Raw genomic sequence first — 23,366 nt, forward strand, 5'->3', positions numbered from 1 at the left:
AGCCAGCTCTGGGGTGGGAAGCAGCTTAGGAAGTGCTGAGCATAACACTGCTCTGCAAATGGGGGGGGACTTACCCAGTGCCAAGATGCAGCCAGCTCTGGGGGGCATCCACTGGGTACTGGCCAAGTGTAACAGCTCATGGATGGAAGCAAACCAGCCAGGGGATGGAGCCAGCTCTGGCGTGGAGCCAGAGACTGGCTGAGTGTAATGCAGCATGGGGGGCTGTTATCAAACCAAATAAAACCACAGACGAATGCGGGGGGTCCTTGGTCACATCTTGTGGGTCACTGAGTAGGGGGTGGACGCCTGGGTTCTCTGGGTGTGAGGGGAGGGCAGATGCTCAACACCAGCGGGAGGCAAGGGGAGGGGATGGGAAGGACGGGGTGGAGGGTGGAAATGCGGCTACCTCTGGAGGGCCAGGTACAGTGCCGGGCACGGAGCAAAGAGCCACGAGACAGCAGCAGGGTCAGGAATAGCTTTATTGAGAGCCAGAGTGGCCCAGATGCCCGGGTTCTCAGCAGCTCCAGGACAGGCATGGGGCCGGGGGCAGGTCCCCGGACTCCTGGGTTCCCTCCCGGCTCAGGCGTCGAGGCTAGACACGTTCACGACTGACTGCCCCGGGGCCTTGCTGGTGGCAGGAAATGGACGAGCCAATGAGAACAGGGCGTGGGGGAGGGCGGGGCCTCCCAAGCCCCACCCCCAAGCAAGCCCTGCCCCCAGCAAACCTCACTCACCCTTACCCCTCTATCCCCAAGCTCCTAAACCCCTCCACCCAGCTCTCCCCTGGCCCCGCCTCTCAGACTTTGACCCCACTCCCCTGGGGTCCCTATTAGCTCCACCCCCTAGGCCCCTATAAACTCTGCACCTGCACTCACCCACTGTGCCGCAGCCGGTCTCGGGTCCAAGCCAGGACCCCGCGGCCCTTCCGCAAGCAGCAGCCGAGGTCCAGGCCCAGCAGGACAAGGAGGAAGATGGAGGCCACCAGCCCAGCCACGGACCCTGGGGGCAGCCTCCAGCCTGTGGGAGGGAGGGCAGAGCTAGGGCCAGACACCTGGATTCACCCCAGCTCCTGGAGGGGCCCAGACGCCTGGGTTTTGCACACCCCGCTCCCAATCTGGGGTGCAGCCGACTCTGGCCAAGTAGAACGGGCTGAGATGTGGCTGGCTCTGGGGTGGGCTCTCACCTTCTGCCTGTTCCAGGCGCAGGGCATGGTGCACGGCCCCAACTGCATTGGAGGCCTCCAGCACCAGCTCCGAGGAGAAGTCCCACAGGGTCTTGGGGGTCACCTGGAGTCACGGGTCAAGGTGGGAAGTGGGGCCCCAGAGGTCCCCCCCCTCCTCCTGCCAGGCCTGGCAGGTCTTGTGTGTGTGGTGGGGGGGCACATGCAGAACCCAGGCATCTGGGCCATGCATGTGCACATGCACATATGTGGAACCCAGGTGTCTGGGACACACAAATGTACATGCATGCACACACACATACACATACGACCCAGGTGTCTGGGACACATACATACACACAGCCCAGGCATCCGGGCCACGTGCACATGGAACCCAGGCATCTGGGACACACCGTTGTGCACACACACACGTACACACAGGACCCAGGTGTAAGGGACACACAAGTGTGCACAGACACACGCACACACACTCAGAGGACCCAGGCATTCAGGGTATCTGCGGCTCCTGCTGGCTGTGGGGAGGGGGGTGTTGCATGCCAGAAGCACACATGTCCTGAGCCCCGTAGTGTTGTGGAGACTCACCTGCAGGGCATAGTGGTGCCGGGCGCCATCCCGGCCCAGGGGCTGCAGGGCGAGGATCTTGCCCTGCCAGGCCACAGTGGCTGTGGGGGCAGGGTGGGCCCAGACAGTGAAGTTCACGGTCACAGGAGTCCCCAGCCAGGCACAGACTGAGCTGTTGTGGGGGGTCTCAATCCTGGGGGAAACTGAGGCGTGGGTGGGGCCTGATCAGACCCACCAACCCCTGGCTCTGCCCCCCTGGGCCTAGTCCACCAAGCCCCAGCCCTATCCAGCGCACGTGCACCCCCCCGGATCCGGGACAACCCCGCCCCCACACGGGCATCGAGGCCCACCAAAGCCCCACCCCCTGCAAAGAACCCCAGTGCCCCTCCCTTCCCGCACACTCACAGAGCACGCTGAGCGTGACCGTGCGCATGACCTCACGCCCACGCCGGGCCTGGCGCCCGCGACACGTGTAGACACCAGCGTCGCCCGGCTGCGCCGCCACCACAACCAGTGTCCCCTCCTGCACTACCAGGCGGCCTGCGGCACACACACGTACACATCACCCCCCAGGCCCGAGGGGGCTTTGAGGGACCCTCCTGCCCCCTTCTGCTGCCCCGCCTTGGGTGGGTGCCTGGCAGGGGGCAGACAGCACCATGGGGGGCAGCTGTCAATCAAGCAGGAGGATAGGGCCTGGTTGTGAGGGGGGGGACCCCAAGACTGTGCTTGGGGGCTGCTCCCAGTACAAACCAGTAGAGACTGAGGGGGAATTTCCATAGAGAACTGGGGCCTGGGGCTTTGTGGGTGGCCCCCCACCCCCTCATAGCCCCTCAATCCCATAATGCCCTTCTCTGGAGCCCCCCATCAACCCTCTCCAATCCCATAATGCCTCTCCCTAGCTGCCCCCTGGACCCTACAACTCCATAATGCCCCTCCCTTGAGCTCCCCCATCATAGCCCTCCCCATCCCATAATGCCTCTTCCTGGGGGCCCCCACTCCATCAATCCTCCCAATCCCATAATGCTCCTCCCTGGGCCCCCCTATCATACCCCCCAATCCTATAATGTCCCTCCCTGCCCTGCCCTGCCCCGCCCCACCCCGCCCCGCCCTGCCCCGCCCCCCATCACTCACGGTCCCCCAAGGTGGCCATGTCACGCCCTCCGCGCTCCCAGGTCACAGTGGGGGTTGGGGTCCCCGTGACCTCACATTTGACCTCGGCTGCGGCCCCTTCGGCCACCTCCAGCGCTGGGGTCAGGGCCACGATCTGGGGGTCCTCTGCAAGCGGCCCGGGGGGCAATAAGCAGGGGAGGGGCATGAGGGCTGGGGCAGCAGCAGCCTCCAGCTACTTTGCATAGGCCCTGCCCCTGCTATGTAGCCCCGCCCACCACCCTCGGCCCCCGCCCAGTTCCCATCCATTTCCCCCGGCCCCGCTGCTGTAAGCCCTGCCCACTATTCATACCGGCAATTCTGGTCCATACAGGCCTATTGGGCCCAGGAACCTTGGTCCCTATGAGGCTGTGAAGCTTGGGGGACCCCAATCCCTATGGGGCTATAGGGCCCCAGGACTGCTGTATATGATGCCTCAGGGCCTCTGGTCTATACAGGGCTATAGGGCCCTGGGACCCCAGTCCATATGGGACTATACTGCCCCGAGACCCATATGGGGCTGTGATGCTTGGAGGACCTCAGTCCTTATGGGACTATAAGGCTCAGGGGGTCTTATATATGATGCCTGATGGCCTCTGGTCCCTACAGGGCTATAGAGCCCAGGGACCATACAGGGCTATACAGCCCAGAGACACTGATCCATATGGGGCTATGATGCCTGGTGGACCCCAATCCTTACGGGCCTGTAAGGCCCAGGGACCCTCATATATGATGCTTAAGGACCTCCCGTTCATATGAGGCTATATGGCCCCAGGCCCCCTGTCCATACGGAGCTATAGGGCCCCAGGGTCCCCAGTCTATAGGGGGCTATGATGCTTGGGGGACCCCAGTCCCTATGGGACTATAAGGCCCAGGGACCCTTATAATATGATGCCTGAGGGGCCCCGGTCCATATGGGGCCGTAGCACCCAGCTCTCACCAGCAGGGCGGATGTCGATGTTGGCAGCAACGTCATCCCCAGAGTCAAAGGCGCCCTTGGCACTGGAAGCGCCCGCCCTGCCCCGGCACCGTCAGCATCACATGCAGCTCAGCGCGGCGCTCGTCAACCCGCCGCTGCCGGAACGGCCCCGCCTCGGCGCTGTGGTCCCCCTCTGGCACCATGGCCTCATCCGGGCCCAGCCACATCGGGCTTGCCTCGCCCCCGCCACGCACTGCCAGCACCGGGGAGGGAATGAGGGCGTCACACCGGGGGGTAGGGGGGATAGATAGACAGATAAATAGATATGGAGGTGGACAGATGGACATGGAGATGGATGGATGGATGGATGGAGAGAAGGTCATAGAAATGCATGGATGTAGCCATGTTGATGGATGGAGGGATGGATGGAGGGATGGATGGATGGATGGTTACAGAGATAGATGGAGGGAGGGATAGTTATAGAAATGGATGAGGGATGGAGGGAGGGATGGGGGGACGGGAGCCGGGAGGAGGGGGCCCCGTGCCCCGCACTCACCCTGGCACAGGAAGAAGGTCTCGTTTCCAAGCTCCACAGCACCGTCAGCCGGGATGATCTCCAGGGTCCCAGGGCTGCCATGCACCCACTCTGGGGGGGAGTGAAAGGGGTCAGTACCGCAGCGCCCGGACGCCTGGGTCCTCCCCAGCTCTGGGAGGAGAGAGGGGAGCCTGGTGGGGTGACATTAGAGGGGTCTAGAGCCCGGACACTCAGGCTCTCCCAGAGAGCTGCACCACTGGTCGACCACCCGGAGACAGGTGCCTGAGAGCAGACCCAGGTGCCCGGGCTGTCCTCACCGGGCAAGAGGAGGAGGAGGAGGAGGAGGGGTCCCATCCTGCCAGGCATGGGGTCAGCTCAGTGCTGCCGGAGCCTGGACAGGGATGAGTATAAATGCCCGGAGCCCCCACCCCCGTCCAGCGGGGGGAGGGCAGACGCCTGGGTTTTGTGTGTGTGTGTGTGTGTGTGTGTGTCCTGAATGCCTGGTTTCTTCCCCTGCACGTGCTGTGGCTGCAGTCGGACGCAGCTCCCTGGCGCCAGGCCCAGGGCCGAGGCCCATGATGGTTTCCTGGCGGGTGGGGAGGGGAGGAGCCCTGCCCAGCTCCCAGCTGGTGACCTTGACCCCTGGCTCCAAGCACTGTACATACCCCACAACCTGAACCAGCCCCTGCCTTGCTGCGGGGGGCCAGGCTGGGGGTATTTCCCACCCAGAGGAGGACCTGAATATCCACATTGGGACCCAGGCGTGCAGACTCCCAAACCCCCCCACTTCAATCCCCAACAACCCTCTCATCCCCCACAGAGCAACCAGGCATCCAGGCTCCCAGCCACACTGGGTGGCCCCCAAGCTGGTGCCCAGTATGGGGAGGCCTCCTCCCAGTAGCAGGGGTGGGGGGAGGGGGGGAACTGGGCGGTCTCCCCTGGAGCAGGGCAGGGGGGGCAGGCCTTGGAAATGAGCACAGGGGGAGAGACTGGGAGGAACTGGGTCTTACTGGTTGAGACTGGGAGGGATGAGGCGGGGAAGCTATAGGGACCCAGCCCAGATAAACAGACAATGCCTGAGACACAAACATCCTCCCGCACCCCCACCCCTGACGCACGCACCAGGACCCAGGCATCCAGGCGCCCCCAGCCCCCCCCACTGATCCCCACAGTCCCCACTCCCCTCCCAGAGCTGGTGCTGTCACCCCCACCACCCCCGAGACCCCGGGCATCCAGGCTCCCAGCCCCTCTGCTCCCCCACACCCCCGAGAACCCAGGCATCCAGGCCCAGCCTGGCACCCCATGCCCACACTCCAGCCCCGGGATGAAGCCTGTCCCAACTGCACCACTGGAGGCGGAGGGCTGCGGGGGGGGGGGGGGGGGGGGGGTTGCAGGGGGGGGCAGGAAGCGCCCATTGTCTGGGGGACTAAAAATAGATGCAAAGACAACCGGTGACATCATGGGGGGGGCACAGATGGACAAGGGACAGGGCTGAGTCACCACCCAGCCCTCTTCCCCCACCCCTCATCTGTCCATCCCCCAGGAGAGACAGCCCAAATCCCTGCCTGACTCCACTCTCTTGGGACACCTTGAGCCCCTGGGACCCCCAAACCACCTGTTGCTGGCCACCATACAAGCTGCCGGACCCAATGCCCCCCCCACAGCATAAGTCATCTCCACTGGGGCCTGAGCTGAACCCCCCTGCTCTCAACCCATCAGAAAACCCAGGTGTCGGGGCTCCCAGCCCCACCCCCACCTTCCCCCTTGCCTCCCAGCAAACCCAGGGGTCTGGGCCCCCAGCACCCCCTGCTCTCAGTCCCTAAGCCCCCCACTCAACCCCCAGAGCTGCAGAGAACCCAGGTGTCCGGGCTCCCAACCCCCCGAGAACCCAGGAGTCGGGGCCCAGCCTGGCGCCCCGGCCTGGTGCACGGGCAACTGGGGTTGACTCCCGGCACTTCGTGGGCCCTGTCCCCGGCCCAAGCACCTGGGTCCTCTATGGCTCTTTAGCCCAGGGGCTGAGAGCAGGGGGGTGGGAGCCTGGACGCCTGGGTTCTCTGGGTAGGGGATGGGAGCTGAGGGGTGAGAGTGGGGGGGGCTAGGACCCCTGGATGCCTGGGTTATCTGGGTAGGGAATGGGTGCTGAGGGGTGAGAGCGGGGGTGGGGCTAGGACCCCTGGATGTCTGGGTTATCTGGCAGGGTAAGAGTAGAGTAGAGCAGAGCAGGGCAGGGCAGGGCAGGGCAGGGCAGGGCAGGGAGCCCGGCGGACTCCTGGGTTCTCTGGGGCCTGGGGGTGACCGCAGGAGGGCTGGGATCCCGGATGCCTGGGTTCACCGGGGTGGGGGCTGCCCAACTGGGGTGGGGGCTGCCCACCGGGACGCCTGACTTCTCTGCCTGGGCATAGCCAGGATGAGGCAACCCCAGGAGGAAGGAGCCGAGCCCGGGGCAGGGAAGGAGGAAGATGAGCATGGACATGGTCATGGTGCAGCCAGATGCCAAGGCCCCCACAGGTGCCCTCCTGCCCCCCACCCCCTCCCTACCTGCCCCCCGCCCAGGCCCCCGACTACCTGCCCTACTTGCCAGTGACCACTGTATGCTGCTGCCTGCCCCTGGGGCTGGTGGCCCTGCTCTACTCCCTGCAGGTAGGGCCCGCACTCCTGGGTTCTCTGGGCACTGGGGGTCCAGGGTGGGAGCAGGGGTGCTGGGAGCCCAGGGGGCCGGGCTCTCTGGGGTTGGGGGGTGCGAGCAGGGGGGCTGGGGGCTGGACACCTGGGCTCTCTCCAGGTTTGAGAAGGGAGGGGTGGCTGGGGGAGGGGAGCAGAGGAACCTGGATGCCTGGGTTCTTTGAGGGGGGGCTGGGAGCCCCGACTCCTGGGTTCCCGGGGAGGGGAGGGGAGGGGAGGGGAGGGGGTCTGGGGGTGAGAGCAGGGATCACTGGGGAACCAGACGCCTGGGGTCTCTCCAAATCGGGGAGGGGCCCCTGGCATGAGACCAGGGGGCCAAGGAACCCAGGCGTCCGGGCGCACTGTTCTCTCCCCGCAGACCCGGGATGCCAACCTGGTGGGTGATGTAGAAAGGGTGCAGCGCAGCTTGGCATGGGCCTGGGTCATCAATCATGTGGCTCTGGGCCTCGGCATCTTCCTCACCATCATCCTCACCATCGTCTTCATCACACCTCTTCTCCGCCTAAGGGGGGTCCCAGTGGGGGCTGTGTCCCCCCCCACGGGGGTTGGACTCTGCCAATAAAAACCACAGCTGGGCCCAGGCATGTGCTCCAAAGCGGGTGATTGGGGATGAGATGTGTCCAGCTCTGGGGTGGAACAGAGAGGGGATGACTGAGTATAACACTCAGTGTGGAGAGCTGAGATACACCCAGGTCTGGGGTGGGGATAACAGCCAAGTATATTATAACACTGGCTTAGGAGGGCTGCAATGTGCCCAGCTCTGGGGTACAAGTGGGGAACAGCCAAGTATAACACATGGGGGAGAGCTGTGGTGTGCCCAGCCCTGGGGTTGGGAAAACAGCCAAATGTAACACAGGTTTCAGAGTAATGAGATGCGCCCAGCTCTGGGCTACGACAGAGCAGGGATGGCTCAGTACAACATTCAGTGGGGAGGGCTGAGGTGTGCCCACCTCTGGGGCAGAACAGATGGGAAATGGGCAATTATAACACCCAATGGAAAGGGCTGGAATGCAGCCAGCTCTGGGGTGGGGAAAACAACCAAGTATAACACCAGCTTAGGAGGGCTGAGATGTGCCCAGCTCTGGGGTGGAACAAGTGGGGAACAGCCAACTATAACACCCAATAGGGAGGGCAGAGGTGTGCCCAGCTCTGGGGTGGAACAGATGGGAAATAGCCAAGTATAACACCCAGTGAGGAAGGCTGAGATGCACGCAGCTCTGGGGTGGAGCAGAGAGGGACTTTCCAAGTTTAACACCCCATAGAGAGGCCGACATGTGCCTAGCTCTGGGGTGGGGACACAGGGGCCCAGCCAAGTGCAATGCCCCTTCAGGGGCAGAGAGGCCTCTCCTGGTCCCCAGTTGTGCCCAGCTCTGGGGAGGTGCCATGCACCGTGACTCACCGGGCATGTTGTCCAGTCAGCTGGTCCCAGTCTGGGGTGAGGGAGAGAGCTGGGATCACCCCTATGAAGAGGAAGTGAATTAGGAACTTGCCAAGTGTCCAAACCTTCCTCTCCTCTGCCTGGCCCCTCTGCCCCAGGGGGCACTGGGGTGGGGGGGAACCCCAGTGACATCACACAGGTTTTAATTGGGAATGAGGAAGCTGGGGGTGGGGGGTGGACTGGGAGGCCGGACGCCTGGGTTCCTTGTGGGGGGGAGAAGTGCCATGGACAAGGCCCAAGGGTGTGTGTGTGGGGTGGGGGGGTGTATGTGCGCACGCGTGCGTGCATGCTTGTGTGCGTGTCCCCGACAACTAGGTTCCATGTACACTCATGTTCCCACCCCCACAGCCCTGTGCGTGTCCTGTGTCCCGTGTCCGATAACACGGCCCCGATAAGGACCCGACAAGGGCACGGGGAGGGTAGTGGAGGGCACTGGTTAGAGCCCAGACACCTGGGTTCTCTGGGCAAGGCATGATGGCTGGAGGGTGACAGCAGGGGTGGGGGGGCAGAGAGCCAGACACCTGGGGTCTCTCCCACTCCCCAGCCCTCCTCCCCTCCCAGAGAACCCAGGCGTCTGCTCTCCCCCCGGCAGGGAAAGTACCCAGGCGTCCAGGCCCCACCCCGGGGTCACCTTGCCCTGTTTGCTTCCCCCAAGGTGATCCCCCTCCCTGCCTTTTTGCCCCCCCCCTTGAGGTTATCAGCTGTGACGTGGGCAAGGGAGGGGCTGGGTGTTATTTAAGGGGCTGGAGAAGGTCACGGGCCTTCCCAGTTCACCCAGTTACCAGAAACCAGTCGCCACCATGGGGAAGGCGGTAAGAGCCCGGCCGTGGGGGTGGGAGTGGGGGTAGGGGGAGACAGGACCGGGGACCCCCAGGCTCTTAGCTGCATCCAGAGCTTGCTCAGGGCCAGGATGAAGCTGGCTCTGGCGGGGGGCAGCAGGGGAATGCCCACAAAGAACAGCCCATAGAAAGGGCTGAGATGCAGTCAGCTGTGGTGGGCAGGGGGAGCGGGGAACAGCCACCTATAACACAGCTCAAGAAGGACTGCCTTGATGCCAAGAGGCAGCCAGCTCTTGGGGGGAGCAGTCAGGGTAGACTACATAGAACACCCATAGGAAGGGCTGAGATGCAGCCAGACCTAATGCCACCCCAAGGGACTTTCCTGGCCCATTGCTGCAACCAGCCCTGGGGAAGAACAGCCACATATAACACAACAAAAGAGGCCCTGACTCGGTGCCGAGATGCAGCCAGCTCTGGGGTGGAGCGGCCACACATAACGCCGCTCCAAAAGGCTTTTCTGGGCCCTGCTGCAGCAAGCTCTGGTGTCGCCCGCAGGAGACATACGACATGTTCGAGGTGGAGGCGCGGCGCGGCGCAGACGGGGAGCTGGGCGTCAGCGTCAAGAAGGGGCGCGGGGCCAAGAAAAAGGAGAAGCTGGAGAGCATGAAGAAGGAGATGGATGTGGTGGGTGGGCGGCCCGGACCTCTCGGTTCTCCCGCGAGCTGGGGAGGGAGGGGGCCCGGACACCTGCGGTCTCTCACTGCTCTGGGAAGGGCATGAAGCGTTCGTGTGTGTGTTTGGCGGGGGGAATCTGGCCCCTCCCCCAACTCACAGGCCCCGCCCCCTCCCCCAGGACGACCACACTCTGAGCGTCGAGGACCTGGAGATCAAGTACAGCACCAGCGTCCGGAAGGTGAGGCCTCGCCCCTCTTGGCCACGCCCACCGATAGCCCCGCCCCCTCACGGGCCCCTCCTCCTAGTCCTTCTACTCAAGGTGCCCCTAAACTTGGTCCCCCGCTCATCTGCATATCTCCGCCCCCTGCCCTCCATGCTCCTATTCCCACCCAGCATGCGTCCACTTCTGGGGTGCGCCCCACATCCCCCCAGACCGACCCCAAGGGCGTGGGGCTCCCCTGGCCGGGCCCCGCCCCCCTGATCTGCATGTCCCCGCCCCCAGGGGCTGAGCGGGGGGCTGGCGGCCGAGCTGCTGGTTCGGGACGGCCCCAACGAGCTGAAGCCGCCGCGGGGGACCCCCGAGTACGTCAAGTTCGCGCGGCAGCTGGCGGGGGGGCTGCAGTGCCTGATGTGGGTGGCGGCCGCCATCTGCCTCATCGCCTTCGGCATCCAGTGCAGCCAGGGCGACCTCACCAGCGCCGACAACGTGAGCCGGGCCCCTGGGGCAGGATGCCCGGGTTCCTGGGGGCTGGGGTGGGGGCAGGATGCCGGAGTTCCCAGGTGTTGGGGGCAGGACACCCGGGTCCCATGGGGCTGGGGGGCAGACACCTGGGTTCCTTGGGAGGGGGGGCTCAGACACCTGGGTTCTCCACTCCCCTCCCCCTGGCCCCCAAAGTGTGGCAAGAAGCCAGGCATCTGGGCCTCTGACCCCTTCTTCCCCTCCCCAGCTGTACCTGGCCATCGCGCTCATCGCGGTCGTAGTTGTCACTGGCTGCTTTGGCTACTACCAGGAGTTTAAGAGCACCAACATCATCGCCAGCTTCAAGAACCTCGTGCCCCAGGTACCCCGGATGCCAGGGTCCCATCCGGCTTGGGGATGGCAGATGCCTGCATCCTGTTTGCCTTTGGGGGTGGTTGGGAGCCTGGACGCCTGGGTTCTCTGCCCCTGACCCCTGTGCCCCCCCAGCAAGCCACGGTGATCCGGGATGGGGAGAAGTTCCAGCTCAACGCAAACCAGCTTGTGGTCGGGGATCTGGTGGAGATCAAGGGAGGGGACCGGGTCCCAGCCGACGTGCGCATCACCAGTGCCCAGGGCTGCAAGGTGCGTGTGGCCCGGAGGCCTGGGTTCTGCTTGCTGGTGGTGGAAGGGTGCGTGGACCCAGGACACCTGGGTTTCATGTGCATCTGTGGGGCCCAGACACCTGGGTTTCACGTGTGGGTGCATGTGTGAGAGAACCGGATGCCTGGGTTCTAGGTGTGTCCAGGGGCTGTGGGTGCACAAGTATGTGCAAGAGGAACCCAGATGCCTTGGGGGGGGGGGTGTACGCACATGCAAGAAACCTGGACAACTGGGGGTTATGCATGTGCATGTGTGCATGCCCTGGATGCCCGAGTTCTGTGTGTGCATGTGCCCACGCCCTGGGCAGCTGGGCTCTGGGCAGGGGGGTGGCTTGCAGCATGTGCAGTCTGGACACCTGGGTCCCCCAGGCATGGTTCACCTCCTCTCCCACCCCCAACTTTGCCCCCCAGGTGGATAACTCATCCCTGACAGGAGAATCGGAGCCGCAGACACGCTCCCCGGAGTGCACCCACGAGAGCCCCCTGGAGACGCGAAACATTGCCTTCTTCTCCACCATGTGCCTGGAAGGTGCGCCCCAGAGCCAGCTGCATCTCAGGCCCTGGCTGCCCTGCATGTTCTATGTGGCCATTCCCCAGCTGCTCTATCCCAGAGATGGCTGCATCTGGGCACCTCTTTTGCTGTGTTATATGCAGGTGTTGACCCCAGAGTTGGCTGCCTCCTGGCCCCATTAACCTTTTCCTTACCCCCAGGTACGGCCACAGGCATCGTCATCAACACGGGCGACCGCACCATTATCGGGCGCATTGCCTCACTGGCCTCAGGTGTGGAGAATGAGAAGACGCCCATCGCCATTGAGATCGAGCATTTTGTCGACATCATCGCCGGCCTGGCCATCTTCTTCGGTGCCACTTTCTTTGTTGTCGCCATGGTGATCGGCTACCCCTTCCTCCGGGCCATGGTCTTCTTCATGGCCATTGTCGTGGCCTACGTGCCTGAGGGGCTGCTGGCCACTGTCACTGTGAGTGTCCCTGCCCCCTGCCTCATCCTATGGGATCCACCCTGAGGTGGCTGTATCTCAGCCTCCCAGTGCGATGTTATAGGTGGCTGTTGTGCTGGGAGATGCAACTAGTTCTGGGGTGCAACAGCCACCTATAATGTTGCACTGGGAAATGCGACCTGCTCCAGGATGCATTGTTATATGCAGCCGTTGCATGTCAGAGCCAGTTGCATCTCCCAGTGCAATGTTATATGCAGCCGTTCCCTAGCTGCTCCACCCCAGAGCTGGCTGCATCTTGCCCTTCAAAAGCCTCCACCAGCCCCAAACTGCCCCAGATCTCTCCCCTTCCCAGGTGTGCCTGTCACTGACGGCCAAGCGCCTGGCACGGAAAAACTGTGTGGTGAAGAACCTGGAGGCAGTGGAGACACTAGGCTCCACCTCCGTCATCTGCTCGGACAAGACTGGGACCCTCACGCAGAACCGCATGACCGTGGCCCACCTCTGGTTCGACAATCAGATCCACACGGCCGACACCACTGAGGACCAGTCAGGTATGGGGCATCCCAGAGCCAGCTACACTGGGCCCTCCCAGGGTGCTGTTCTACGTGGCTGTTCCTCAGGGCTCCACCTCTGAGCTGGCTGCATCTTGCCTTTGTGGCATGGTGTTATATGCTGCTGTTCTCCAGCTGCTCCACTCGAGCTGGCTGCTGCAGCCATCCCAGGGTGCTGTTCTATGTGGCTGTTACTCAGTCCCAGAACTGGCTGCATCTTGCCCTCATGGCATGGTGTTATATGCTGCCATTCTCCAGCTGCTCCACCACAGAGCTGGCCACATCTTCCCAGAGTCCTGCATCTTCCCTGTTCAACACAGCTGCTCTCCTGCTGTTTCACCCCCAAACCAACTGCATCTAAAAGACCCTTAACTGCCTCCCCCACTTCCCCAGGCCAGAGTTTCGACCAGTCCTCAGAGACCTGGCGGGCCCTGAGCAAGATTATCAGCCTCTGCAACCGCGCCCTCTTCAAGGGGGGCCAAGATGCTGTCCCGGTGCCCAAGGTGAGGGGTCAGGGCACTTGGTTGGGGCGGGGGGGTGACTAGGGGGTGCCATGGGGAAACCTCTAAGGGGTGCCAGAGCTGCAGTGGCCAATGGGGATCACTAGGGGGCACTAGACCCATTGCAATCCCTCTGGGGGCCCTGGGGAGGCTGCTGTGGCCTGGGGGGGTCTAGGAGGCACCACGCAGTGGCCAACAGGGACCCCCAGAGTGGCATCAACCCAGCTGCAATGGTCAATGGGGACCACTAGGGGATGCACTGTAATGTCCCTGGGGACTCTGGGGGGTGCTGTGGCCTGGGGGGGCTCTAAGGGACTCCATGCAGTGGCCCCCAAACACCCCCAGGGGACACTAGACCCATTGCAATCCCAGCTGTGGGGCAGGAGGGGGACCCTGGGGGTGCCCACCCCAGCCCGGCTGACACCCCTCTTCCCCTGCAGCGCATCGTGATCGGGGACGCGTCAGAGACGGCACTGCTCAAGTTCGCGGAGCTGACGGTGGGGAACGTGCAGGATTATCGCGAGCGCTTCCCCAAGACCTGCGAGATCCCCTTCAACTCCACCAACAAGTTCCAGGTGCGCCAGGGACCCAGGGGCCCACCCCCCTGTAACACCCTGGGGTCGGACCCTGGGGTCTGCCCCTGCCCCCCCCATCCAGAGATGGGACCCAGGGGTCTGCCCCGGCCCCCCACACCCCAAAATGGGACCCAGGGGTCTGCCCCTGCCCCCCCACACCCCGAAATGGGAGGGACCCATGGGTCTGCCCCCCCACACCCCAAGGTGGGACCCAGGGGTCTGCCCCTGCCATCCCCAACACCCCGGGGTAGGACCCAGGGGTCTGCCCCTGCCCCCCCACACCCCGAGGTGGGACCCAGGTGTCTGCCCCTGCCCCCCCCCAACACCCCGAGGTGGGACCCAGGGGTCTGCCCCTGATCCCCCCCACACCCTGGGGTGGGACCGCGGCACCCGGCCCCCCCGCCATGCTGACCCTGCCCCCCCGCAGCTGTCGGTGCATGCGCTGGAGGTGGACCCGGGGGCAGGCGCAGGGTCGCGGCACGTGCTGGTGATGAAGGGCGCCCCCGAGCGCATCCTCGAGCGCTGCGCCTCCATCCTCATCAAGGGCCAGGAGCTGCCGCTGGACGCGCAGTGGCAGGAGGCCTTTCACACGGCCTACGTGCAGCTGGGCGGGCTGGGCGAGCGCGTGCTCGGTAGGGGCCTGGGGGGAAGGGGCGGGGCAGGGGAGAAGGCACTGGGTCCCCCAGGGGGCGTGGGGGCAGGGCCTCCTTGGGGCGGGGCCTAATAAAGCTGGGCGGGGCCTGCCAGGGGAAGCAGGTGGAACTTAACCAAGCAGGGGGGAGGGGCCTGAGGTGAGGGGGGGAAATGAGTCCTAGGAGGAGGGGCCTAAGAGAAGGGGCGGGGTCTAGTGGTGGGGTAGGGGCTGCTGCGAGCTTCACCCCAGCAGTGCCCTGATCCCCTCAGGTTTCTGTCACCTGTACCTGGATGAGCGGCAGTTCCCGCCCGGCTTCGCCTTCGACGCCGAGGAGCCAAACTTCCCCACCAGCGGCCTCTGCTTCGCCGGCCTCGTCTCCATGATCGACCCGCCCCGTGCCACCGTCCCTGACGCTGTTGCCAAGTGCCGCACAGCTGGCATCCGGGTAGGGCACTGTCTTGGGGAAGCTCACAACATGAGGGGTAGTGTCCCAGGGAAGGTTGCAGCACTGGGGGGACACGAGGGAAGCTTGCAGCCCTGGGAACACTGTCCTAGGGAATCTTGCAGCACCCTGCAACTGTCCCAGGGAAGCTCGCAGCCCTGGGGCAAATCCCACAGGCCCAGCGGGGCACGTACCAGCTAGGGCACCACTGAGGGAAGCTTGAAGCCGCTCCCCCACTGAGTCCACCCCCACAGGTGATCATGGTGACGGGTGACCACCCCATCACAGCCAAGGCCATCGCCAGGGGCGTGGGCATCATCTCCGAGGGCAGTGAGACGGTGGAGGACATCGCTGCCCGCCTCCGCATGCCCATTGATCAGGTGGATAAGCGGTGAGTGCCTCCACCACCACCACCACCCCATGTGGGGTCCAGGTGCCCCTCCCGGAGGGGAGTTGGAGGGAACCCAGGCATCCGGTGCTGCCCCTGCAGGGCTGCACGGGCCTGCGTGGTGAACGGAGGGCAGCTGAAGGACATGGAGGGCGAGGAGCTGGTGGAGACCCTCAAGATGCACCCGGAGATGGTCTTTGCCCGCACGTCCCCCCAGCAGAAGCTTATCATCGTTGAGAGCTGCCAGAAGCTGGTGAGGCCCCAGGGGATGGGGTTGAGGAGGGGACTGAACTTGCCCTCCCAAGCTGGGGAGGGCCCCCCCCAGGCAACAGGGAGCAGCGGGAGTTGATTCAGAGCTGAAGCGAGACCAGCTCTGGGGTGGAACAGCCAGCCTAGCAGAGGGCTGAGTAGACCAGTGCAGTGAAAGGGCTTGTGTAGGGAAGAGAGGCGGCTTGCTCTGGGATGGAACAGCTAGGAAACAGTTGAGTGTAACATTGCATAGGAGGGGACTTATTTGGTACTAAGATGTGATCTGCTCTTGCGGTGGAACAACTAGCCAATGGCTGAGTAGAATGCTGAATTGCAAGGGGGAGCATTAGTTAGGGCCAAGATGCAGCCAGCTCTGGGGTACGGCAGCTAGAAAATGGCAAAGTGTAACACTGAATAGTAAGGGAGGAGTCTTTGGGGCTGAGATGCAGCCAGCTCTGGGGTGTACGGCGTACAGGGAACAGCTGAGTAGAACACCCCAGGGGAAGGTTTCACCTGGTGCCACACTGTGCCCAGGCCCGGGTTGGAACTATTGAGGCCCGGCGGAATAGAACAGCCCAAAGGAAGGACTCAACTAGGGTGATGCGCCCAGCTCTGGAGTGGCACTACTGAAGCCCTGTGTCCTCCCCCCCGCAGGGGGCGATCGTGGCGGTGACCGGGGATGGCGTGAACGACTCGCCAGCGCTGAAGAAAGCTGACATCGGCGTAGCCATGGGCATCGCGGGCTCTGACGCCGCCAAGAACGCGGCCGACATGATCCTGCTGGACGACAACTTTGCCTCCATCGTTACTGGTGTTGAACAAGGTGCCCCGGCCCCACCCCCGCCCCCTGCAAAATGCACCCAGCTCTCGGGTGGGACCATTGAGACTTAATTGAAAGCGCCCAGGGCTGGGGAGGGCCAGAAGCACCCTCACCACCACCCTTGTGGCTCCACCCACAGAGGCCACGCCCCCTGAGGCTAGGGGCCCATTGGTGCTTCCCCAATGCAACCAGCTCTGGGGAGGGGTGAGAACCGCCCCCCTTTAGGCTCCACCCACAGGCCACGCCCCCTTGGAGGAGGACCCCTCTATAACTAGCTGGGGGTGGAGAAACGGCCCTGGCCCCTTTAGGCTCCACCCATGCTGAGGCCACGCCTTTGGGGAAGTCTGCCCCTATAGCCAGCTGGCAGAACCCCCCTACCCCTTTAGGCTCCGCCCACACTTAGGCCACGCCCCTTAGGAAGCCACACTCCTAAAACCAGCTGTGGAGCAGGGGGTGAGAAATTCTGCTGGCCCCTTTAGGCTCTGCCCTCAGTTAGGCCTCTCCCCCTTGGAGGAAGCCACGCCCCTTAACCACTTATGGGAGGTTGAGAATCCACCCTAGCCCCTTTAGGCTCCGCCCAAGCCTAAGCCACGCCCTCATCTGCTTCCCCATGGACTAGCTCGGGGCACTTCAAGGCCACACCCCCACTGCCTAAGCCAATGACATAACCTTGGCCACACCCACAACATGCAACTCGCTCTGGGGGTGGGGCTGCGAAGCCACACCCCCACTTAGTTACATTGTATCCACTTCTAGTGCTGCTGCCCCCTTCTCCCCCCCAAGAACCAGGGAAAGGGGCAGGCCTTGGCTCTCAGCCCCGCCCCTGCCCCTCCAGGCCCCGCCCTCACCACATTAACCCCCTCGTGCCCAGGCCGACTGATCTTTGACAATCTGAAGAAGTCAATCGCCTACACCCTGACCAAGAACATCCCCGAGCTGGCGCCGTACCTCATCTACATCACGGCCTCCGTTCCTCTGCCCCTGGGCTGCATCACCATCCTCTTCATCGAGCTGTGCACTGACATCGTGAGTGCATCGGACGCCTGGGTCCTCCTCCGGCCCAGACGCCCTGGGGCCCTAGGCAGGCCCCCCCTGCCCTCATCTCTGATTCTTCACTGAGCTCTGCCCTGGCATGAGGAGTGCCACCTATCCTGGATACCTGGGTCCCCTCCCGGTTTCCTTTCCAAGACACCTGGGGCCCTAGGAAGGCAGGCCTGGGTCCCCTCACCAGACACCCCCAGCTACCCACTCCACCTTGCTTACCTGTGATCATTCATTGAGCTCAGCACTGACGGCAGCGATGTCGGCCCCCCCCCGTTCCCAGACACCTGGGTCCCCTCTCCCTGGACCTGGCCATCTGCTCTCCCTCAAGTCCCCCGAACGTCAGGCTGGGGAGAGTTGTGCCTGGAGGCCTGGGTCCCTGGCCTGACCACCACCCCCTCCACCCTCCTAGTTCCCATCAGTGTCACTGGCCTACGAGGCAGCTGAGAGCGACATCATGCACCTGAAGCCGCGCAACCCACGCCGAGACCGGCTGGTCAATGAGCCACTGGCTGCCTATTCCTACTTCCAGATCGGTGCGCCGGGCACCTGGGTCCCCTCCTAGGGGGGCGGGAAGGATGCCTGGGGAAATGGGAGCCTGGACACCTGGGTCTCCTCTGGGCTGGAGGGCAGGACTCCTGGGTTTCTTAGGGCTGGGGAGAGGGGGAGCCTGGACCCCTGGGTTCTCTGCAAGAGGAGTAGGGCCTGGTGAGTCAGAGCGGGTGGGGGGGGGTCACTGGGAGCCCGGACACCTGAGTTCTCGGGGACTGAAGTGGGGGCTAGGGGGTGACAAACACCTGGGATTCCCTGCCCAGACCTGACACTGCTGGGGGGCAGGGCCAGAAGCAGGGTGGAGGAAGCCCCACTCCTCCCTGACTCTGCCCCCTTCCAGGTGTCATCCAGTCCTTTGCCGGCTTCGCCGACTACTTCACGGCCATGGCACAGGAAGGCTGGTGGCCCCTGCTGTGCCTCGGCCTGCGCCCGCACTGGGAGAACCACCACCTCCAGGACCTGCAGGACAGCTACGGGCAGGAGTGGGTGAGTCCCCGGAGCCAGAAACTGCTCTCTGTACGGCACTACATGTGGCTGCTCCACCCCAGAGCTGGGCACATGCACACACTGGCAAAGCCCCTCTATATGCTGCTCTCCAGCCATTCCACCCCAGTGCTGGTTACAGCCCGGCTACCATTATACTCAGCTGCTGTGCCCTAGAGCTGGCTGCATCAGGGGGCCAGAAAAGCCCCTCTGCCCTGTGTTACACATGGCTCTTACCTAGCTGCTCCACCCCAGAGCTGGGCGCATCCCAACCTGTTCTACCCAGGGTTGTACTCGGCTGCTCCTCTAGCTGCTCCACCCCAGAACTGAGCACATCCTGCCCTCAAAGGGGTCCTGGAGGGGAGGATCAGGGCCCAGAGCAGGCACTGACCTGCATCTCTGGCCCCCAGACCTTCGGGCAGCGGCTGTACCAGCAGTACGTGTGCTACACCTGCTTCTTCATCAGTATTGAGATGTGCCAGATTGCAGACGTGCTCATCCGCAAGACGCGGCGACTCTCTGTCTTCCAGCAGGGCTTTTTCCGGTGCGTTACTCCTGCCCGCACCTGCCCCAGAACAGGCCGCATCTGGGCTCTGAAGACCTGCATTATCAGCAGTCATTCCACCCCCCTCCCCCGAGAGCTGGCTGCATTTGGGCACTAAAACTTGTTATGTGCAGCTGTGCCCACCAAGACCTGTGTTATGCACCAAAGCTGGTTGCATTTAGATGCCAAAGATCTGCTATATGCAACCATGCGCACCCGTGAGCTGGCCACATATAGACACCAAGACCTGTGTTATATGCAGCCATACCCAGGCCAGAGCTGGCTACATCTAAACACCTAACCATAGACCTGTTATATGCAGCTGTTCCCAGCTGCCCCACCCCAGAGCTGGCTGCATTTGAGCCCGAATGAAACTCCTGCAACTCTGAGCTATATGGGGGGGGGGCAATTTCTCTCCCCCCAGAAGGGACTGGGAGTTGGGAGGCAGAGGAGGTCCATCTCTCAAGCTCACTGCCCCCCTTCCCACCCCCAGGAACCGGGTCCTTGTCATCGCCATTGTCTTCCAAGTGTGCCTGGGGAACTTCCTCTGCTACTGCCCCGGGATGCCAAACATCTTCAACTTCATGCCCATCCGGTGAGCCTGGATGCTTGGGTTCTCGGGGCGGTGGGAGAACAAGGGGCTCTGGGCACTCGGACACCTGGGTTCTTGGCCCTCCAAGGACTTACCATCTCTCCACAGCTTTCAGTGGTGGTTGGTGCCAATGCCCTATGGCCTCCTCATCTTTGTCTATGACGAGATCCGCAAGCTGGGCGTCCGCCGGCACCCAGGAAGTGAGTCCTGCCCTCCCCACCCCTGTTACGTGTGGCCCCTGCACCCCCCGAGCTGGCTGTATCTCCATGCAGCCATTTTCCACCCCTGAGCCAACCACATCTCAGCACCAGACCAGCACTGACAGCAGTGTTATACTTGACCGTTCCCCCCCTTGTTCCACCCCAGAACTAGTCGCATCTCAGCACCAGGCCTGCACCAACAGTGATGTTATACTTTCCCCCTTTGCTGCGCACCAGAGTTGGTTGCATCTTGGCAGCACTGACAGTGGTGTCATACATGGCCATCCCCCCTTGCTCCACCCCAGAGCTGGTTGCAACTCATCTGTTACTGCAGACACTGCCCTTTCTCCCCCTGCAGGCTGGTGGGACAAGGAGCTATACTACTGACCGGGAAGCTGCTGGCAGGAAGCCTGGATGTCTGGGTTCTTCTCTCCAGCTCCAGGACTGGAAGGGGGAGCTGGGAGCCCAGACTCCTTGGTTCTCTCCCTGCCTGGAACAGGGGACTTTGGGGGTGGGTTGCAAGGGGGGGGGGGTTATGTGCCTCTGACCCCCCCACCCCCTTGGGGCATGTACAGAGGGCAAATAAATTGTGGGGCTCATTCACCCTGTGTTTGGCATCCTATGAGGAGGGTGGAAGAGCAGGGAACAAGCTGGACACAACCCGGGCACGAGACCCAGGCGTCTGGGGCACATCTCCTTCCTCCCCGCCCCCCCCCCCCCAATGACCCAGGCACCCAGGACATCCTGCACCCCCAGGACCCAGGCATTCTGGACACCCACCCCCCAGGGATCCAGGCATCTGGGATGCCCCCCTCCCTCTCCCAGACCCCAAGTGTCCAGCACACAAGCTCCCACCCCCTCCCCATGAGGTAACCAGGCATCCAGGCCCCACACAGCCCTTCCGCACAGGGTCCAGGTGTCTGGGTCCCCAACCCCAGCACAGAATAGACAGCGGGCAGGCCACGGGCAAGGGGTTTATTGGTGCATCCATGCATCCGTCTGGAGTCAGAGGTCGGGGTTCAGGGCCCGTGGCCAAGGGCAACGAAGAGGCCAAGGGCACCGAGGCCAAGCAGGGAGCTGAGCCCTGCCTTGGCCCCCAGTGCCGCCCACGGGCCTAGCGCCAGCACGTGCACCGCCACCCTGCAGGCAGCCAGGGGTTAATGCACCCAGGCCTCACCCCCAGAGCCCCACAGGAACAGCCCCCAGGCCTGGGGCCCCTCCCCCTTGGCCCCACACCCGACCACAAACCCTGCCCCACCCCTGCCTAGCCCCACCCCCACCTGCCAGGCTCACCCCCCACAGGCTCAGAGGCCCCGCCCCCTGCTATGGCCCCACCCACTCACTCCAGCAGGAAGGCCTTGTAGAGGCTGAGGCCCAGCAGTGCAGCCAGGGGCAGGCGCAGCCGCGCTGGGAGGTCGTAGCGTGAGAACATCCAGACCAGCGCCGCCACTGCCACGTAGTGCACCTGGGGGTGGGGGTTAGGGGTCACGGCACTGCCCTGAGACAGCTCACAGCACCCCCAGGTCCCCCTGCAGGGCACCGCCCTGGGGAAGCTTGCAGCCACTTCCACCACCAGGGCACCGTTCCTTATCAAGCCACTGTGCCAGGGAAGCTCATGACACCCCCCACCCCTTGACCGCATCCCGCCACCAGCGCACTGTCCCAAGGAAGCTCGCAGCACCGCACCAGGCTGATGTTGGAGTCGATGCTCATCTGGACGTACTTCCAGTCAAACTCGATGCCGCGGGCGCCCACCCAGAGCGGGATGCACCTGGGGGGGAAATGCAGCTAGTCCTGGGGAAGAGCTGGGGGGGACACGGCCCAGGGTCCCCTCGCTCCCGACCCGCAGCCCCCCCACGGGCGCCCCTCTCCCACCTGGACATGACGAGCTCGGCCGTGGCCCAGCCCATGGCGGCCACCAGGATCTTGTACTCGCCCTTCCCGGCCGTGCGGCCCATCACCAGGTGCAGCCCCACCAGGTCGGCCAGGTCCACCGTCGCCTTCATGAACTCCTGGCGGGGGAGCGGGGCGCTCAGCGGTGCCCCTCGCCCCCCCCCGCCGCCCCCCCTCGCCCCGGACTCACCCCCACGAAGTCGTAGGCCCCGGCGCCGCCTTCCCAGGTGGGAAAGAAGGTGGCCAAGAAGAGCATCTGCGGGGCAAAGACGGGAGAGGACCCAGGCTCCGCGGTGCCCCCCCCCCCGCCCCGCCCCGCCCCGCCCCCGGCGCGCGGACCTACCTTGCAGAGCTGCACGAAGAGGTAGGTGGCCCCGGCCTGGACGCACCTCCAGAAGGCGTTGTACTCCGACCTGGGGGGGCGGGGGGTGAGTAGGGGGCACGTGTCGCCGCCGCCGCCCCCCGGCCCCGGCCCCGGCCCCCACTCACAGGCCGCTGCATTTGTAGGTGATGAAATAGGGGAAATAGGCCAGCGCGAAGCAGTTGCCGAAGTGGAACAAGGTCATGGCTGCGCGGCGGGCCCGCACGGGCGAAACCCGCGGCACCCGGCGTCCGGGACCGCGCGCACGAGCCGCTCCCCCTGCCGGCCCCGCCTCGCCCCGCCCCTGCCGCGGTGCACGCCGGGAGCTGTAGTCCCCGCCCAGGCTCCCCACGCGGGCAGCGGCCCCTGCACAGACCCCAAGTCCCGGCGTGCATCGCGCTCCCGCCGGCAGCCATTCAGCGCCCGGGGGCGCGAGGCGTGCTGGGAGTTGGAGTCTTTCCCGGCCGAGGCTACGATTAGCGCTTTTAGTAATTTGGAAGCGCACCGTATCCCTCGCCCCGCCCCCGCCCCCGCCCCCGCCGGCAGCTCGAGGGCCCGGCGGTTGCAAGCCGGCCCCCGGCGGCCTCTCCCGGCCGGGCGCGCCCCCCGCTGCCGCCTGAGCCCACGAGCCCGCCCAGGCCGGGCGCGTCCCAGCACGGGGCAGGGCTGTAGCGCTCCGCCAGCCGGTCCCGTCCGGGCACGGTGACACGGGGGGTTGAGGGGGAAGGGATTTGCAGCCGCATCTCAGCAGCAGCCCCTCGGCACCGCCCGCGCCCCCCGGGAGCCCAGGCACCCGAGCCCCTCCCCACAGACAGAGCCCTTGGGGTGCTGATGTCCCAGGCTGCGCAGACCCGACGCGTCTCGCGGGGCCCCGCCTGTCTGCTTGCTTTTGAGGCATCCTGCGAGCCGCTTTCGCAGCCCCGCCGCAGGCACGTTGCGGCCCCGCGCGGGCACGTGCCTCCGGGGCCTGCCCGTGCCTCCGTCACCCACGTGCGGGGCTCGGACCTCTTCTGCGCTGGGGGAGGCTGCCCTCGCAGGTGCGGGTTCAAGGGGTGGGGGAAGGTTTCCCTTACCCCTTCCGCTGCCAGGCTCCCACCTCAGCGGGAAAGAGGCTTGGATCCCGGCTGCAGCCCTCGCCCCTGAACCCGAGGAGCCCCTTCTTCGACGGCGCTCGACGCCAGGATCTGGGGAGAGAATCCGTGCTCCCAGCCCGCCCTGCTCTCACCCCAGCCCGGCGCTGGGGCCTCTGCTCCAGCCACTGACCCTCCCAGAGCTGGGGCCTGGGGGAGCCTTTCCTGCCCCGAGGCGCGGCGCGGGGTGGGCAGCGCC

General features: G+C 64.4%; 3 protein-coding genes across 4 annotated transcripts; 1 reads left to right on the plus strand and 2 right to left on the minus strand.

The window, feature by feature from the left end:
• Nucleotides 1-461: 461 nt before the first annotated feature.
• On the minus strand, nucleotides 462-9,047 carry LOC109286052 (uncharacterized). Of its 2 annotated transcripts, XM_059718650.1 has the most exons (10): nucleotides 8,423-9,047; nucleotides 7,397-7,649; nucleotides 4,363-4,452; nucleotides 3,828-4,059; nucleotides 2,873-3,016; nucleotides 2,147-2,281; nucleotides 1,763-1,944; nucleotides 1,184-1,286; nucleotides 876-1,017; nucleotides 462-628 (listed from the first exon to the last, which is right to left on the minus strand). In XM_059718650.1, exons 5-10 carry the CDS (start codon nucleotides 2,889-2,891, stop codon nucleotides 580-582), a joined length of 630 nt encoding a protein of 209 aa, XP_059574633.1. In that variant the 5' UTR covers nucleotides 2,892-3,016; nucleotides 3,828-4,059; nucleotides 4,363-4,452; nucleotides 7,397-7,649; nucleotides 8,423-9,047; the 3' UTR covers nucleotides 462-579. The 2 variants fall into 2 exon arrangements, with proteins under 2 accessions (XP_059574633.1, XP_059574634.1); XM_059718651.1 differs by lacking the exons at nucleotides 7,397-7,649; nucleotides 8,423-9,047 and adding an exon at nucleotides 4,659-4,815.
• Nucleotides 9,048-9,191: 144 nt separating this feature from the next.
• On the plus strand, nucleotides 9,192-20,386 carry ATP4A (ATPase H+/K+ transporting subunit alpha). Its single transcript, XM_059717920.1, has 23 exons — nucleotides 9,192-9,273; nucleotides 9,796-9,924; nucleotides 10,094-10,153; nucleotides 10,418-10,621; nucleotides 10,863-10,976; nucleotides 11,102-11,236; nucleotides 11,665-11,782; nucleotides 11,965-12,233; nucleotides 12,565-12,763; nucleotides 13,157-13,266; nucleotides 13,704-13,838; nucleotides 14,266-14,470; nucleotides 14,742-14,917; nucleotides 15,169-15,305; nucleotides 15,405-15,555; nucleotides 16,206-16,374; nucleotides 17,243-17,397; nucleotides 17,825-17,948; nucleotides 18,305-18,450; nucleotides 18,858-18,991; nucleotides 19,485-19,586; nucleotides 19,692-19,783; nucleotides 20,142-20,386. Exons 1-23 carry the CDS (start codon nucleotides 9,262-9,264, stop codon nucleotides 20,168-20,170), a joined length of 3,105 nt encoding a protein of 1,034 aa, XP_059573903.1. The 5' UTR covers nucleotides 9,192-9,261; the 3' UTR covers nucleotides 20,171-20,386.
• Nucleotides 20,387-20,744: 358 nt separating this feature from the next.
• Nucleotides 20,745-22,324, minus strand: TMEM147 (transmembrane protein 147). Its single transcript, XM_059718243.1, has 7 exons — nucleotides 22,166-22,324; nucleotides 22,020-22,089; nucleotides 21,867-21,932; nucleotides 21,659-21,795; nucleotides 21,470-21,554; nucleotides 21,127-21,248; nucleotides 20,745-20,923 (listed from the first exon to the last, which is right to left on the minus strand). The coding sequence occupies exons 1-7, from the start codon at nucleotides 22,240-22,242 to the stop codon at nucleotides 20,803-20,805; spliced, it is 678 nt and encodes a 225-aa protein (XP_059574226.1). The 5' UTR covers nucleotides 22,243-22,324; the 3' UTR covers nucleotides 20,745-20,802.
• Nucleotides 22,325-23,366: the final 1,042 nt, after the last annotated feature.

The sequence above is a fragment of the Alligator mississippiensis genome, chromosome 15 (assembly GCF_030867095.1).
Source record: "Alligator mississippiensis isolate rAllMis1 chromosome 15, rAllMis1, whole genome shotgun sequence".
Taxonomy (NCBI): Eukaryota; Metazoa; Chordata; order Crocodylia; family Alligatoridae; genus Alligator; species Alligator mississippiensis.

Bases quoted from the DNA above. Each gene is read 5' to 3' on its own strand.
- LOC109286052 (XM_059718650.1), bottom strand. The intron at 1,287-1,762 runs GTGAGTCTCCAC...CCGTGACTCCAG, and splicing joins GGCACCACTATGCCCTGCAG to GTGACCCCCAAGACCCTGTG. The intron at 629-875 runs GTGAGTGCAGGT...TCCTGCCACCAG, and splicing joins GACCGGCTGCGGCACAGTGG to CAAGGCCCCGGGGCAGTCAG.
- ATP4A (XM_059717920.1), top strand. The intron at 14,471-14,741 runs GTAGGGGCCTGG...TGATCCCCTCAG, and splicing joins GCTGGGCGAGCGCGTGCTCG to GTTTCTGTCACCTGTACCTG. The intron at 15,556-16,205 runs GTGAGGCCCCAG...TCCCCCCCGCAG, and splicing joins TTGAGAGCTGCCAGAAGCTG to GGGGCGATCGTGGCGGTGAC.
- TMEM147 (XM_059718243.1), bottom strand. From the start codon at position 22,242: ATGACCTTGTTCCACTTCGGCAACTGCTTCGCGCTGGCCTATTTCCCC. The intron at 21,796-21,866 runs GTGAGTCCGGGG...CTCCCCCGCCAG, and splicing joins GGGCCTACGACTTCGTGGGG to GAGTTCATGAAGGCGACGGT. The intron at 20,924-21,126 runs GTGAGTGGGTGG...GGCTGCCTGCAG, and splicing joins TACAAGGCCTTCCTGCTGGA to GGTGGCGGTGCACGTGCTGG.